Source organism: Myxocyprinus asiaticus, chromosome 50 (assembly GCF_019703515.2).
Source record: "Myxocyprinus asiaticus isolate MX2 ecotype Aquarium Trade chromosome 50, UBuf_Myxa_2, whole genome shotgun sequence".
Classification (NCBI taxonomy): Eukaryota; Metazoa; Chordata; class Actinopteri; order Cypriniformes; family Catostomidae; genus Myxocyprinus; species Myxocyprinus asiaticus.
In genome coordinates, this window is record NC_059393.1 from 8,911,899 (window position 1) to 8,929,568 (window position 17,670).

General features: G+C 38.4%; 1 protein-coding gene across 9 annotated transcripts in view; it reads left to right on the top strand.

Annotated features, from left to right (window-relative positions):
* Positions 1 to 299: 299 nt before the first annotated feature.
* LOC127438937 (target of Nesh-SH3-like) overlaps positions 300 to 17,670 on the top strand; it is a 30,098-nt gene continuing 12,727 nt past the window's right edge. For 4 of the 9 annotated variants that reach the window (XM_051694853.1, XM_051694854.1, XM_051694855.1 and 1 more), the window contains exons 1-10: positions 300 to 507; positions 6,567 to 6,742; positions 8,783 to 8,851; positions 9,103 to 9,235; positions 11,703 to 11,884; positions 11,991 to 12,046; positions 12,711 to 12,747; positions 13,562 to 13,633; positions 13,858 to 13,932; positions 17,057 to 17,254. In XM_051694853.1, the coding sequence (XP_051550813.1) occupies positions 413 to 507; positions 6,567 to 6,742; positions 8,783 to 8,851; positions 9,103 to 9,235; positions 11,703 to 11,884; positions 11,991 to 12,046; positions 12,711 to 12,747; positions 13,562 to 13,633; positions 13,858 to 13,932; positions 17,057 to 17,254 (1,093 nt within the window). In that variant the 5' untranslated portion in view covers positions 300 to 412. The remainder of the gene's footprint in view (positions 508 to 6,566; positions 6,743 to 8,782; positions 8,852 to 9,102; positions 9,236 to 11,702; positions 11,885 to 11,990; positions 12,047 to 12,710; positions 12,748 to 13,561; positions 13,634 to 13,857; positions 13,933 to 17,056; positions 17,255 to 17,670) is intronic. The other 5 variants (XM_051694858.1, XM_051694860.1, XM_051694861.1 and 2 more) reach the window with 2 other exon arrangements.

Genomic DNA, 17,670 nt, shown 5'->3' on the forward strand with positions numbered 1-17,670 from the left:
TACTCGGTCCAAACAATTTGTTAGAGTACAAAAATATAAGCACACACCCTCAGCTGCAGGGAATTTCCTTGATGGAAGAAAAAGTGTGTGTGTGAGAGAGAGAGAGAGAGAGAGAGAGAGAGAGAGAGAGTGTGTGAAGGAGAGAGAGAGAAAATGAAAGCCATGCTCACCCCTGACAAGTGTGTGTATGTAGATCACTGTGGGTGGGTGTGATTGAGGCTTGCATCAGCAATCTCCTCCCTCCCCAGTCACTATACATCCTGGAGGACTCCTCACACTGTCTATCACTCAGCAGCTGCACATAGAGAGCTGAAGAAGTCCTGAACTAACACCAGCACCAGCAGAAGAACCAGCAAAACCAGCATTTTTATTAAAGTCGGGCAGCATCCTCCACTGACTGGAGCAGAGCACCATGGCAGGCAGCACTGTTCTCCACCTGAGCCTCCTACTGACGCTCACAGGAATTCTCCTCCTTGCATGCAGCTCCGCGCAGAGGGTCAGAGGCAAGTTCAGCACCATGTTGCTGCATGCTTGCAGTGTGATGCCTTGCAGTACAAGAGCACATATGGTACAAAAAAGATTATAGTTGCAGGTGTTAAGCATCAACTAGAACAAGATACTAAGTTCAATAGTTCTGGTATATTTATGATTGTGATGTGATGCAAAGAAATAGTTTAATGCCAATGGAGTTGCAGGTGCATTGTGCAATAGTTAGTATATTTAAGATTGTGGTGTGATGCAATAACATATTGATTTGAAGTTCAGTTGTTACAACTGAGATGAAAGTGTTGAGCCTTAACTAGGACAATATACAATTTTAGTACCTATTAGTTCTATTAACCTGTTGCATTTGCATGGCAAGGTGTCCTGGCTTCACATGCATCAGTTTTGTTTTCATTGATTTTCAAAAGAGACACCTGCAGGTGCGTTTGGGAGTGCATGTGCTGCTTGTTATAGAATATAGCATGTATTAGGGGAATTATGTACTGTATACTGTGTCTATTTATGATTATAGTTGGGCCAAAGCCAAACTATGCAAAGGAAAACATTTGGATGAATGGATCCTGAAAAGTGCTGGAAAATCAGGCATATGCAATTTGCTGAATCTTTACAGTGCTGGAGTATGAGTCCAGCACTGACTTCAGAAACTAGCCAGAGACCTTAATTTCTCCCTTTGTGCTAGTTAGGCAAAGTGACAAATTTTATTTTGATGAACTAAAATTTCAAACACAGGCTTAGAACAATAGAGCAGTAATGGTTACCTCATGGCATATGCAGCTGGCCAAAATCAATGTTTCTTTTGTGCAGTTGAGTGTGTAACATGCTAGAATGTGCACCACAGCGTGTGTGTGTGTGTGTGTGTGTATGTATATTCCATGAGGGAGCTTGATTGTGTGTGTTCTAATGTGTGTGTGTGTGTGTGTGTGTGCATGTTTATACTACATTGTGGGGACCAAATGTCCCCACAAGGATAGTAAAACCTGAGAACACCTACATTGTGGGCACCAGCCAGCGGTCTCCACGAGGGAAATGGCTTATTTATCATACTAAACTACGTTTTTTTGAAAATGTAAAAATGCAAAAAGGTTTCTATGAGGGTTAGGTTTAAGGGTGGGGTTAGGGTTAGGGGATAGAAATTATCATTAGATCTGTATAAAATCCAAAAAATGCGTGGAAGTCTATGGAGAGTCTCCACAATGATATAAAAACATAGTATATGTGTGTGTGTGTGTGTGTGTGTGTGTGTGTGTGTGTGTGTGTGAGTGCTTGTGAGTGCTTGTGAGTGCTGAAAACGGCAGTCCAAAGTAGGTTTATGGGAATGTGTGTATACGTTTAAGCAAACAAGCAAATTTATGTTGGTAAGACGTTTATAAACGTTACATTTGGGTTCTAGAACAATATCCAGTTTTCTTAACCTGAGTAGAATGTAATTTTGGTAAGCATAACTCAATGAATGAACACTTAAATTTGCTGACTTCTTTATCACTTTTTATTTAAAAATGTAAAGAAATCTATTTTATAGAAAAATCTTGTACCAAGAAAGTTTTGGCCTAACATTGTGAGAACTTTTATCCAATACTAATTAATGTGTGTTCCTAACCTTTACATAACATTAGTTAAAGTTGTTGGAACGTTTCCTGTTGGGTGGGCAACACCATATCTTTGCAAGATCTCATGCTCCTAGCGTCTCTGTGTGCTCAGATTAGCTACAACATTAGAAATACAAGCTCTCGGCTCGCTATCAGCATTCTGTTCATCAGCTATTAAAAACCACCTCCATCTCCAGAGGGGAGAAAGCCTGCTTTGGCTCAGTGCCCTCTCTCCTGTACCGGCATCACTCAGCACATCTAGTCAATCAGCCAAGCAGCATTCTGTGTTTATATTTTATTGGCCAGTTCTGTTTCTTTACGGATACTTGCCCGTTGTTGTGCATTAGACATGTTGAAATCGAATCATCTCGTGAATTTGATTTGATAATTGACCCCATAGAGGGAAACTTTAGTCTGAGCTGTCTGCTTTCTCACCTGGCTCAGACGAAGCTTATACTTGTTACTGTACTTCCAGTTGCTGTGGACAAACATGGCTCAACAAAACATGTGCAGGCAGCTGTATTGTAAATGCAAGCATTGGGAGTTGAAAATGCACCCCGGAGTACTGAATCTATACACTATCTGAAAGAAAGATTTGTTCGTGGTAGAGCATAGCATTAACAACGCAAAGGACATGTGTTCGAGTTACAAAGAATACCTTGGATGCACTGTATTTTGCTTTGGATTAAAGTGTCTGTCAACCCTGCTGAAGAAGAAGAAAAAAAGAAAAAGAAAAAGAAAAAAAAAACAGTTAAAACCAACAAAAGCTGGTTAGATGGTCTTAGCTGGTCTCCCAGCTTGGTCACCTGGTTTTAAAATGGTTTGGGGCTCTTTTTAGCTGGACTGCCTGGGAGATTAACTAGGGGATGAGTGTCCTTGAGTGAGAGTTTGGGACACTTTGGATACTGTGTTAGTGATAAAGGGTTGCCTGAGTGCTACTAAAACAAGTTTATATTAAAGCATGTCTGGATGAGCACCTCTGAAGAGTCAGAACAAGACAGAAAGGATGAAAGGATTTGGGGGGTGAAGGGGCGAGGAGAGCAGCTGTTGAGTGCAGAGATCAATTCTGTTGTAAATGTGCCTGGAAGATGAATGATTTGCTGAAGTCTGTGAAAATGGTAGATTTACACGCCTTCTGGGCCCTCAGGTGATTCACTTATTCTGAAGTTTAGTACCATTTTTAAATCATCTTCATGAATATTTGGGTCACAATGTGGTGCAAAATAGTCTGGAGTACTACATTAAGACTGGAATTCTAGTTTATTCCAAGTAAAGTGCACAGGTGGCTGTTCTCTATTAATTAAACATGAATTAAAATTTCTTTAAGTTGGTTATTGAAAGACTTGAACATGAAGACTTATGAACAACTGAAAAAAAGAGAACTTATTTTCAAAATAAATCACTTAATTTGATAAAGTGAACAAATTCAGACTTGGCGAGTACCTTGCATAGGGTGGCCTCTGTCCAAAGGGATTGCTGTGAATCAAACAGACCCTTTGAAAAATCACTGTGTTTTTTTAAAATTATGTTTTAAGTGGAACAAGTGCCAGACGAAGCACAGTACAATAAAAACTGGACCGTATTCATGCAAATGCTAAAAAAAGTATTGTATCTTACAGAATACTCCTTGGGGCAGGGCTTTGGATGCTGGTTGATCAGCCTCGGTCTGGAAATCATTCAATTTAAGCGCCAGAAAAGAACATGCATGCTTATGCTTGTCAGTGGTGTCAAATGAGATATACCTCTCCCCTTGTGCTTCCCCCACATCCATGTCTTTGGCCCACCCTCTGCGTTTCTAGTGTTTTAGGGCACTGCATCAAATCTCTGTGTTCTAAAAAACACAGGAAAGAATAATTGTTGTTGTATGTATCAATTTTCTTTTGCATCTAGGTCTGACACAGTCCATTTGACTGGAAACAAATCTTTCGAAATACTTTTAGGGGAGCAAAATACCATTAATTGCTCAAATTATAGCACATTTCCACCTGTAATAGTATTTACTTTGCCAAGTGAAGTGTGCAACGTGACTTGGCTGACCACTTATAATCAGTTGATCTGTTGGATACTCTGAGGGATAGGAAGTGTTTTTCTCTCGAAGCAGAGATGTGATATCCAGTTTTGGATTGTTGATTTTGTGATATGCATGATTATGTCCTCAGGTAAAACTTCTAGAGCAAATTTTGGTCAATGGTAATAATGAATGCTGGAAATATTCTATTATTTTACATAACAGTTTCTAATGTTCCACCTGTGGATTCCATTGTACTGCTGAGCGGCCATGACTGTAGATTATACTATATAGGTAAAGTTTGTCTTGACAAACTTTGATGTTGGCTTGACAAAGCCTTGTCTGAAAGATTCTATAGATTGATGGATGAATGGATGGACAAAGGCAAGAGATAGAGAGCATAAAAATGCCTTGTGTGTTTGTTTACATTTAAATTTTTTGACAGCTGAAGTTTGAATTCACCAACATTACGTTGGCTCATTTGAACAAAGGCAAGAGAGACAAAGCAGAAAAAAAAGCTTGTGTGTTTGTTTACATTTTAATTTTTAGACAGTAGGAGTTTAGATTCACCAACACATTGGTTCGTTTGAACATTTTTCAGATTTTACATAATTTTACTATGAGAAAACTGTTAGTATGATCAGTTCTAGTATCCCGAGTCAGAATAGACTGAAGGACTGTGCCAAGTTTGGTGGATGTATTTTGAAAGCTCCAGGACAAGTTACCGTCAGAAGTTTTGGTCTTTGTTTACGTGTTTTGAAAAATCCCTAAACCATTTCTGTAGAAGAACAGTATGCTGGCCTTGCCAAGTCAAAATATATATAACCCAAAAAACATAATGAAGTATTTACAAAACCAGAAAATTAATGGATTTTCCATTGCCAACAATATACTCCATGATTTTCTTGAAAAATATTCCCCTTTTTTTTCGCCTCTGACCATAGAGGCCAAACCACAGTCCAGTCCTTCTCCACTGGCATTGTAAAACTCTTGTAATTCCAACATGACTTTTTTATGACTCTTGTCAGATGTTAAAGAATCAGATTTTGGGAATGGAACACATCCCTCAGCTGCAACATTTAAAAGCGCTGTGGTGACAAGCTGGTGAGCACAGGTAAACCAATCATACCTCTCAACCACAAGAATCATGCCCACCACGTGACTCAGAGCCTTGGCCCCAGTCTAAAACAACACTGACACACTTTAGAAATCAAAAAATACATTTGAAAGAATAAATAAAGAAAAAAGACTGCACGTGCCCTTTAATTATAGTCAATCAAAGTGATAAAGTACATTTCTGTTGAATATTAGAGAAGACCTCAAACAGAGGTCACCTACCAATTGCTTTGTATGCCCTCCACTGAGGAGTTTATTTTACAACAATCTCCGTAATTCTGAAGTATGCCCTTTTTCCCATGTACAAATCCAGCAGCTTCTCTGACCACACACAGTTCCTCTTGTTTGTTTAACTGATTCAAAAGATTAAGAAGCCATGGATGAGAAGAGTTACTGAATTAGCCTTTCCAATCCTCTGTTTCATCGTAGGACCAGTTGTGTTTTAAGATGATGCTCCATTGTGACTTTGAGAGATGATGCTAATAAGCCAAAACTATCAAGCTTGTAATTATTTGTAAATGTTGGATACACACCGCTTTCCAAAAGCCCACACCGAGCCAGTTGAAATCAGTTTAAGGAGGACTTTCCGTGGCCTCTTTAACCCAGTGTAATCGTTAAACACTTTTTATTGATAGCAAGGTGTAAGCGGAAAAATCTGATGGCTTTTTGGATTTAGAGTAAACCTGAAATGGACTCGAGACATTTTCCATGATGAAAATTATTCTTTGAAATGACAGTGAAAGACTTTGCTGGTATAAAAGGAGGTCATTTATAATGAATTGCTTGGCGCAGGATTAGAGAGATAATGATCCGATCACTTTAAATGTGACGTTTGATATGTGACTGTGTCAAATTCTCAAAATAATACAAATCCTCAATGGCTCATAATTCCTTATAATATAGTGTGGCGTAACGGAGGCAAAATATTGGAGGTCCATATGCTACTGTGCTTTGCACGGAGCGATGAGGAGCTGCAAACTGTGAAAACGATTGTCCTTGATTTACCTCGATGATGATTTTCATGGCACACACGTTTTGCGCTCCTCGGAAGAGCTCTCCTCCATCCCCCCTTGGCCTCATAAATCAATAAACCCCATAAATTCTCAATCCTCATCCAACACATGGGAAACATAAAGTCCTGCTATTTTCTCTGAATTTACTCTTTAAGTAATTAATCATTTATTCATTGCAGCACTCTGAAAGTCACTTTTTTAGGAAATTCCTCTTTACTGCTACTGAATGTCAAACATGAATATGCTGAGAACATCTGAGGAGCTACAGCGCTTGTTTCTTTTTTTTAAAGAGCCAATTAAAAGTGATTTCGATACTATTTATTTTCTCTTTCCAGTAAGAAGACAAAATATGAAGGTTCGCATCAACGCTACTGGAGATACCATAGTTCTGAAGTTTGTTCGACCCAACCCTGACATCAAGCTTGAGGGCTACATCCTAGGCTATGGTTCCAGCATGTTCTCCAAACAGTTCATCCAGCTCCCAGAAAACGGAGAACCCTACGAGACTGAAATTGGTAAGTTCGAGTTTAACCACAGAGGCAAAAGTCTTCCCTCTATAATGTGAATGAAACCCACAAAACAACATTAGTGGTTTGTAGGTTAGCACAGGCTTGGAGGAGTAACCACAAAAGGTTGATCACTCGATCCATTTAAACCACCATCTTGATTTGGGCACCTACAATTGGCCAAATGTTCCATTATTTTAAAACTTAAACTGTAATTGAACCCAAAATGAATGGTGTTTGTTGCAGCTTTTGCAACCCCTGTATTTATGTAATCACAAAAATATGCAGAAGAAAGTCCACTATAACACTTCCTTCAAGCCACAGCAGATCACTTTTGACAAGGATAAAAGGTCACATATTACTTCCAGTAACACTAGCCATGTTTATTTTTCCTTGTAAAATAATTTCCTGTTCTCCATTCATTTTCATTAACTCCAATTCACCCAGGAACTCCAATCCCAAAGTTCAGTCTGAGAAGGTTATGGTTAGGATAAATTCCCTGTACCCTAAAGATAATGTTAGTCTTTACATAATGGGCCAACAACACCAGGTGGTTTATTTTGTTTCTAAAGGTATAACAGACTGAAGTGGCTTTGGGATTCTGTGGTTTTTGCCAACTCATACACTTCACAATGTCAGACTACTTAAACAGAAGGTGGAAGGTGATGCTAGGGTCTCTAGTGGACAAGGCCTTAGGAGTTAGGGATCATGTACACCACAGCAATCGCTAGACGGACGTCTTTGAGTGTTGTCCTGTGTCTTGCTGTTTTTTCAGCGTTTCACACTAGAGTACTGCAGAGTACTTTTTAGACACTGTGTCAAGTTTAAAAGAACTTTAACTTTTAAAACGTGCCTTGAGACACGTGTTCTTTTCCATGATTTGCACTACATCTTAAGGCTGCATAGTTAATCGAATAAATAATCAAGGTTACAATTGCAGCTGGCACAATCAACTAACTAATCATAAAAAGTGTCAGTTATAGCAGTCCATGTATATCTGCTCATGTTGCATCAAAATGTTCTATTTAATTTTCATTTAATGCCTGTTTTTGCAGTGGTTGAGCATTGTAACCAATCACAGACAAGTCTGTTGCTCGCTTCTGTCTTTAATTTATTCCAAATTTAATAAACAGCCTTGTTTTTATGCTTCTAAGAGGGCCAATGTAAAGTTGACCATTTAGGAACAGAGCTTTCATCTTATTTTGGACATGTAGACAACATCAAAAATATGGCATGCAGCGAAATAACAACATCAAGGAAAATAATCAACAATTATTATTTTTGTCATAATCATGCAGCCCTGCCACTCCTAGCTTTTTAAGTGCAAGAATGCATTTGGTCCGAACAGCCTCTTAACCTAAGTTTTTGGCCTAGATTCTGCTTCTTTACCTTTGCAAATTTAGCGCAGTAACACACAGTCACATCATTATTCAATATTGGCTGCAGGCTAAAGGATCATTGTTTCAGAATTTACAGTGTGTGCTGAGATTTGAATTTGGTACACGTGCACAGCAGATGGTCATAACACAGTTAATGGCATCTTTCCATCCTTAAACGCCACACACATACATGCTCACAAATGTCCATATTGTTGCAAACTTTGATACTGGCAAATTTTGTATCACACAAATGGGCTTTATGTCTAAATAACTTTTCCAGTTTTTATATTCAGAACTATTACAAAGGCATAAAGAATAATTGTAGCACCCTAACAAATCAAATTTTGGCAAATGTGCAGTTTTATTCTGGGATACAGTGGAAACATGGATGTTTAACAAACTCTTGTCGTCACAGGGCTATAAATCATGTGAAAAGCTTCACATTATACAACTCAAGATGTTTTACCAAACAAAAGTCCACCAGAATCTTTCAGAACTCTATTATTCCCCCACAGAAATATTGAGCCATTATTTCCTCAGGATTTTTGTTGATGCATGTTGCTGCCTCTTTGCTTTGTTCTTAAATTCAAGTTAGTCAAACATTTAAGAAAGAGTCTTTTGTAGCACCATGAAATCTATCTTGATTAACTAGAGATCTTTGTCTTCATAGATGCTGAGCCCAAGTACCTAGTGGCTGTTCAACCTATCCCAACCAATGATGTGAAGAAGCAATGTACAGGTACATGATGCATACATTAGCGGTTTTAGTGTACCAGCACAGCTAGCTGTACTTTTAACAAAAACATTCATTAAGCATTTGCAATGGATTAAGAATCCAAATAGTCCATGACAGGGTATATTCAGTGGAAAATATGCAACAGATGTGCTATTGAGTCAACAGGTGCAACCTGAGGTTTGAAAACCTCCAATAAACATTAGATAGAACACACATTCCATTGCTAATTATTATTAAATGTGGGCATTAAACAGGTAAGGTGAACTTGGACAAACCTCTCCACCTGGTGATAGATTCCGTCACACCGACATCCGTGCTCCTATCCTGGGGAACCTACTTAAAGACACCCTATGAGGGAAACATCATGAACGACTGCTTGGAGGATGGGTGAGTTACTCACACAACATCTGGATTTTACTTTTTCATCCAACAAAGTGTTCCACATGAGTGCCTCAAATCCCAGAGGAAGACTTAATTCACTTCACTTCATATTTAGGGGCCATTTAACCTACACAACATGGAAAAATATGTTAATGAAATAAACCTTGAATAACATTTTGTAAAGGTTAGGAACAAATGTAGATGGAACCTCCGTATGATGTTATTAGTATTCGATAAATGTTCACACAGTGTTAGGACAAAACATTCTTAATGCAACATTGTACATATTAAACTAGATTTCTATAATTTAAAAAATTATTAGCGAAAACTAATAAAGAAGTTGGCAAATTAAGTTTTCTAAAATGTTAAACTAACCTTTATAACAATGTTCTGTAATGTTCTACTCATGTTAGGAAAACTAGACATTTCAACAGTTCCCACAACCACAATGTAACGTTTGGAAAATGTTTTAAGAACATATGTTAGCTGGTCTGTCTCCAATGGTTATGGGGCCCATCCTAGAAGAATATACAGTGCATGCAAAAAAGCCTCAGGTTTTTTAGAGTTTCCAGGTTTTTATTCAATGTTCTCACTGCACTGACATGAGACTGGATTTATGTCACGTAACCGTTCAATAGAGAGTGATTCAACGAGTGTGATGTTATTCTACAATGAGAAAGAAAAAAAATTGTGGAGTATGGATCCCTGCCGCTGCAGGTGTGTGTCTACATGTTAAAATGCTTTTTGAGGATACAGGCACTGTTGGGACACACTGACATGTTCTTTACCTCCCTCATGTGAATGCTTTTTAAGGGGAGACTTTTGGAAAGGCCACTGGAAATGTTGACCTGGGCCAAAAGAATTGGGAGCTAAAGTCTTGTACCAGCACTGCTCTCAATAAACCTAATGTCAGCTCCTCCGTTTTATTGCTACATCATTGCTACGGTGACAGAAAACCACGTTACTAAGAGACAGAGACCTCCCCTGTTGAAAAGACCAGCTTAGACCACCATCAGATTCCATGTGGGTCTAGGCTGGTTATGTCGCTTAGTGCTGGTTTTGGTGCTGTTTGTTTCACTGTATCACTCCACTTGTCAGTGTTTGAGGCTTTCCAGATCTTTTGGTACTATCAGTGACCGTTCCTGCTGATTTCATATTTACACCAATAGGTGGCGACAGATGAGCGTCTTTTATGTTTCGAGTGAGTCTTTAAATCATGGACTCGACTGATTTGTTAAAAATCACTAAGTCACTTACAACCGAAACAATGGAAGTGAACTAGAAAGGTTTGTTTACTAAAAATATTCATTAAAAAATACTAGTTTCAAACTAGAGTTTCATTCGTGAACAAATCAGAGGATGAGAGCAGTGCAGAGAGTGAGTTGGAATGCATTTGCTTCTTTTGAAACTATTTTCCATGGCCGAGGAGAAATGTACAAACGAATTGGCCAGTTTCGGACTAAAACGTAAGTAATTCAATATTAGATACTTGTTTGTTGAACTGTTGTATTTAAGGGATAATGTACAGTCGGTTGTTATCACACAATAAACCCTGACAGGGTGATCAGGACAACAACGCAAAGCGGAAGGGTCTTGTATCACCCTAAAGGGGTTTATTTTGCAATAACAACCAGCTGACAGTACATTATCCAGCCTATTACATGGCTACTAACCAAATAAATTAATACATGGCCATAAAATATTGATTTGCATTGAAATTATGTAATTTGAGGTTAAAGAAATCAACCTCCAGTTTGCGTCTGAGTTCTATTCGGGTTTAATTTGTAAAAATGACCATCTGACTCTTCAATTTTTAGCCTATTACAAGACTGCTTGCCAAATAAACAAATAAATGGACATGAAACATAAATTTGCGCTAAATTTATGTAATTATGTGAGAAGAAATAAATCACTGAACAGCTGGAATCACCCTCTGGTTTGCGTCGGAGTTCTGTTGGTGTTTACTTCGTAAAAATGACCGTCTGACTTCTCATTATTCAGCCTATTACAAGACTACTTGCCAAATAAATAAATAAATGTACATGAAACACTGATTTGAGTTGAAATTCTTTTATTAGCTTACTTGTAGAGATCGCATAGTTATCTGAGAAGCTGGCTCGCAGACCCCGGATGAGTGGTCTGATACATCTAAATCCCCGGATGTGCGGTTGTTACAGAGCAATATCTGACCGCTGGATGGCGCCATTGACCAATCAGAATCGAGTATTCTAGAGAGCCTTGTAATAAAAAAGCAATTCAGCTGTTGTGCTGTTACGCTCTTTTCAACAGGGTCATTGCTTGACTCCAACAGGCTACATTTACTGTATTTGACTATATTTGACAGCATTAACATATATAACTGGCTATGTTACTTCAAAACCAAGGTCTTAAAATGACTCTGGGTCCATTTGGGTTCTACTGTTTATAGATATTCAAATAACCTTTGTATGGTCTGTCTTTGAAACCCATACAGGCATTACACCATTCGCTACAGAGAGAGAAACAGGAAGTGGATCTACCAGACCTGCCCTACCTCCGATACTGTAATCGACAACCTCAAGCCCAACACACCCTATGAGTTTGGCGTCAGACCCAACAAAGACGAACGCAGTGGAGTATGGAGCAAGCCAGTTATCCACAACACCAACATGGGAGGTAGAAGAAACCCTTACAATCCATTCAAAGTTATTTTTGCATGGAAATCTGAACATTGATCAAGTGTAAATCACACCCCTAATGTTTTTTTTTAATTATTTTTCAGACAAAAACATGCAGATAACCTACAAGCCCAACCGACCCCCTTTTGCCAAGACGTTGGTATGTAATGTTGATGCTTGTCACATTGGGCTACAGATAATTATGACTTGTTTGGCTGTCCACATAATGACTTGAACAGGCAAAACCACTTAAAAACACCCCATGCACAGCTTTTGGTGCTTGAAATGTTGTTGTGATTTGATTCAAAACATGTTCACATTGAGAGGGACACGATGAGAGAGAATCAGTAACTTTCTTCCATTGATCTGGTTGTTTCTGGATTTCTAGATTCTGGTTTGGCAATACAATACTAAAAGGGTTGATTTGACTCTCTTAAGTAGTTTGCATCTTTCATCATCCATGCTGCAGTACTTATGTCTTGTTCCTCTTTTTAGTGGTGCCTGCTAAGGCTAGCATCTGAATGATCATTGCTTATCCTTCCCTAAGCATTAAACTTAAGTACATAACTCCCATATACAATCCAATATACTTACATTGAAGAAGGGACCAGAATATCAAAGTGACATGGATGGGTTTTTTTGACATAGGCCAGTAAGTAACCACCTAGCAACTATCTAGTAATATCCTAGAAACCACCAAGAACACCCTATCATTGTGGAGGCATGTTTTCTATAGGCAAGCACCATTTACATTTTCTTCACCAACCTCTTCTACCTTGCCTTAATAAATGTGAAAATAAATGTGTGCAACCCTCTTTTTACAGGCTGGACCCCACGGCAGTCTGTTCCCACCTCGACATGGTAAGATCATCAACTACTACTTTTAAGAATTGGCCCAGGTGTAGTAAATAAAGCAAAACTTGCTCTTTTTTAAAGGGATAGTTCATGCAAAAATGACAATTCTGTCATTACTTACTCACTTATGTTTTTCCAAACCAATATGACTTTGTTTCTTCAGCGGAACGAAAAAGTAGACATATTGTACATAGAAGGGGAAACCAGGGGCTGTCATGTTCCAAAAATGACAAAAAATAAAATAAAATGCACTATAAAAGTACAATAAAAGTAATTCATATGAATCATGAGCTGCATTGCAAGGTTTCTGAAGCCATGCGATAGCTTTGCGTGAGGAACAGACTGAAATATAAGTCATTAAATTATAAAATGATTATAAGTCATTCACTAAAAACCTTCTGCTCAAACATGGGGCATGAAGACACACTGCACCAAGTTTCACGTCAAGTACCAATGAGATATGAGAGCTGTGATAAAGATGTATTAATGTTCAATTCAGTCTGTTGCTAACACAAAGCTATCATACAGTATGACTTCTGAAGACTCAGTATATACTGCGCAAGTCTTATGGACAACTGTTATGATACTTTTATGGATCTTTTGGAGTTACAGTATGCTGTATGGTTACTGTAACATCCAGTGAGTAAATGAGTGAGTATTTGAGTGAATGGTGACGGAATGTTCATTTTGGTTGAACCTTTAATCTGTGTTTCAGTCCATGTGTAAAATGGGACAAACTGAGTGTGTAATACTGTACAATTCTCTGTCCATTTGAAAGTGTGTTTTGTGTTGCTTTTTTCATTCGCAATCTCCTCCCTAGCACTCCACAACAAAACCCAGCCAGGACTGTTCAAAAACCCAGGCTTTAATGGAGCTCCAAGGACATCTTTTGGTAATTTTTCCTCTTGTTTTCTCTCATTCTTTCTTTTTGCACTCTTTCTTTCACCCTTGATTTATTTTTGTCATACCCTTTAAACTGACACTTTACGTCACAAAACTCAGTATAGACTTCAACATTTAATACTCTCTCCCTCTCAAGAGCCTTGTTGGAGAAGCCTACTCACTTTCTATCTCTTTGTTTTTTCCTTTTATAAAACATTGCGTTATTTCCCACAGCGCCACCAATGGACCAACAAGGAACCGTTGCTGCTCCCAGAGCCAATGAGCCAAAATGGTCTCAGCTCCCATTGGGTAACCGAGAGAAGTTCTGTTTTGAATCACTGCTAATGAGCAGTCAGTCGGTCATCGCTTTGCTGTCAGACTTATTGCTGGGTGTAGGCGGGATTATAGGAATAGTTCACCCAAAAATAAAAATTCATAATTTTCTCATGATGTTCCAAACACATATGATTGACTTTCTTCAGCAGAATACAAAAGGATATAATTTAAAGAATGTTGCAATCCCTGATTTCCATACAGTGGTAGCTCACAGTAACTTACTTTAAATCCTTAAAAAGCTCACAAAAGTGTCCTAAGTCGTCATTTTTATTTGGATTGCACTTTTCACAACACACATCATTTTAAAGCAGCTTTACAGAAAATTATGCTGAAGCTGTAATGTCTGTAATGTCTTTATTATTGTGTGGTTTATGAAAAATGTAATTGTAGATTATGCCTTAGAAAAAAATATTATTGGTCTTTAGATGAATTGTTCACGTGACAACTTGCGGTGTTTATGCGACAACTTGCATTTTGCACGCAACAACTTGAGGTGTTAATGAAACAACTTGCAACGTTTACATGACGACATGCATTATTTACCCCGAAAACTTGCACAGTTTTTGCTTTTGCATGGTTTCAGTGCAGTTTAATGTAAACTAGCTTCTCTAACATGCACTATGGTGGAAATCAAGATTTTTACTGTAAAATAGCTTAGTTAAGAAGAAAAAATATTGGTTCTCACCAAAACCTATTGCATGCCTTTAGAAGACTCATATATATATATATATATATATATATAATTTATTTATTTACACTTTTTGGAGCTTTTTTAAGATTTAAGTGAATCACTGTCAATTGGAAATCAGGGATCGCAACATTCTTTACCAATATTTCCTCATACAGTATGTCCTGCAGAAGTACTGTTAGCAAGTCACATGGGTTTGCAACAACATAGGGGTGAGTAAATGATAATAGAACTTTAATTTTTGGGCAAACTATTCCTTTAAAGACATCTGCTGTTATGATTGGCTGCATGCTGGCATGACTTGTAAGAACGTTGAGTTAGAAAGTCTCAGTCCCACCGTGATGAGGATTTCTGGCCGGTCACCTCCACACTGTGGAAAAAGTATGAGAGTAAGTTTTCCCAGAGTGCTCTGCAACGAAAGCCCCTTTGTGGTCATGCATGTTCACGCATTCACGCAGTCTCATTAAGCCTGCTCACGCTGTACACATCAGCACCAGTCCAACACTGAGTCAACCAATCAGCTCTTTCCCTGTCACACTCCTCTCTGCCCATTCAGCCCCCTATTAATTCATCACTTTCCAATCACATCATGACTTATAAATGTCTGGTCTCTTCAGTCCTCCAGCTGTTTCATAACTGTGAGCCTGTGACCATAAATTCCATTCATTCTTTTCTCTCTCTTTTTTTCCCTCTGTGAACAGACAGGATTCCGCACATATAATTAGTATTTACTCTCCAAATATAATATCCATTAAGTGGTCATAATTCAAAATAAATTATAAATGAATTATTCCACTTATGTGGTAACATACAATTTTCCCCTAAAAAAATAAATAAAAAATAAAATAAAATATCAAACAAAATAAAAAGTTACAAATTAAAAAGTACTGTGGTGGATGTTTGGAAATGTACTATCATAATACCATGGTGTTCTTTGAAGTACACTCAAAGAACCATGTAGATACCATAGTATGAATATGGCAATCAGTCAGTACCATGGTATATAATGTAGTGGCCCCAAAAAGTATTTTGACACTCGAGCCACACTTAACACTGTTGGAATGTCATTGAATTATATAACAAAATATCAAACTAAAAATTATTTGGCCACTTTCTGGTTGCCAAACTATGTCCATAGTTCATGTGATGTACTTCACTTGTGGTTACTCTGCTAAGACACCTGTGTGAAATTGAGTGGAACTGGCTTCATTCATCCACTAAAAATTACCTTGGTACCAGTTGGTTAAAAGTAATAGAAAAAAGAAAGCAGATGCCACTTTGATATCTTGCTATCATTGTCCAAAAGTACCCAAATACTTTTTGGGGCTACTGTGTATCAAAGTACCATAGTATTACCATCTGATCCCATCACTGTACCATGGTAATAGTAGAGTAGTTTTTGTAAGGGTCATAGTGAACTTCTTAGACTGGAACAGCTTTAGCCTCCTTGTCTGAAGCTCATCTTGTTTTCCCATCTTCTGAGCAACTGAACCATCTCTTTCTCTGACCTCATCAACTCCTTCATTCCTCAGTTCAAGGATTCCTCGTTTGCAGAGTTTTGCATCTTGAGCCACTGGCCTATGTTCAGTCTGCATGAAGTCAGTGCATGCAGAGAAAGAATCAGTAACATGTTTTCAGTTCCAGCAGGGAAAGGCAGAACTTTGGGAGTCCCACCCTTTCCTGTCTTCCTCTGTCTCCGAACTCTGGATAAGATAGCAATACAACTATCTCTGTGTTTTTCCACTTAGAGCCAAACTGATTATGAGACCAAAGTCAACAAGTTCATTTGGGATTTATGGTCTCAGTAGTCAGTCCTATTGGAAAATCTAGCTCAAATTTACTTAAAGTGGCTCACACTTTTATATGGTTTAACTGGCCATCACCTGGTCTAAGCTGGTCTACATCAGTGTTTCCCAACTTTTTTGTCTTATGTACACCCACTGCCTCATCAGTCAGCCCCAAGTTCCCCCTCATCAGCACCAAATCAGAGCAGTGTTCCTTTTAACTGATAATATACTGCATCGTCATTCTTTGATTACAATAATTTATATATAAAAACAATTGAAACTATGGGTGAAAACAGACTTACCAAGTAAATAGCTTTGTCTTCCTTTAATGAGACAAATTTTGAAAGCACCTACTACAACCTACTTAAGTACCTGTTAGGTACCACTAGTTAGGAATCACTGGTCTGGAAGATGGTAGATCAGCTGGACTACCAGCTGATGGGGCCAAGGCTGGCCTCATAGGCCTTCTTGGTCCATCTTGCTAAGCTGGTGGGGACAAGGTTGAGCTTGTTAACCATATGCTAAAACATCTATTGAATTGGTTGAGCAACTCGACCACCTTAATCTGGCATGACTGGATTTTCCAGTTGGGAGTGCTCATCTGCTCCTTTCTCCTAAACAGATTCAGACAACCATGTTAGAAATGCCTCCTCTCTGCTGGTGGAGATCCCTCCCATCCTCCCCCAACTTCTACCTACTAAACCCTCCCACCCTTCTGTCACCCCCACCCCTAATTTCCTACCCAATGGTGCACGGACACAGCACGGACACCCCCAAACCAGGGCACCTAGTGCCACTCAGATGCCAAATAGTTCCACTGGTAATTCCCAAATTTTGTTCTTGTTATTTTATTTTTTTCTAACTTATTTTACAAAATATGACTTTCAGGGTTTGATGGCTGACAGGTAATGTGTAAATAACATATTCCCTCAATAATTCATTATTTTCCACAAATATACTTGGTGAATTTATTTTGGTGCAAGCTTGTCTATCCATCAACCATCATATGCATTCTACCACAGCAGAGTTTACACTAAAAACCAGAATATCAGACTTCAAAGATATTATTCCATTCATTCTCCTCTTGTTTGGACAGTTTCGGAGGAAAATGATACGCAGACACAGGAAATTAATGGATGTACAAACCACATTTCAATCAAACACAGTAATTCTGTAACTTCAGCTTCTAACAGATAGACAATTTTTCACACTCCAGCTCTATGGATCATATGAAGA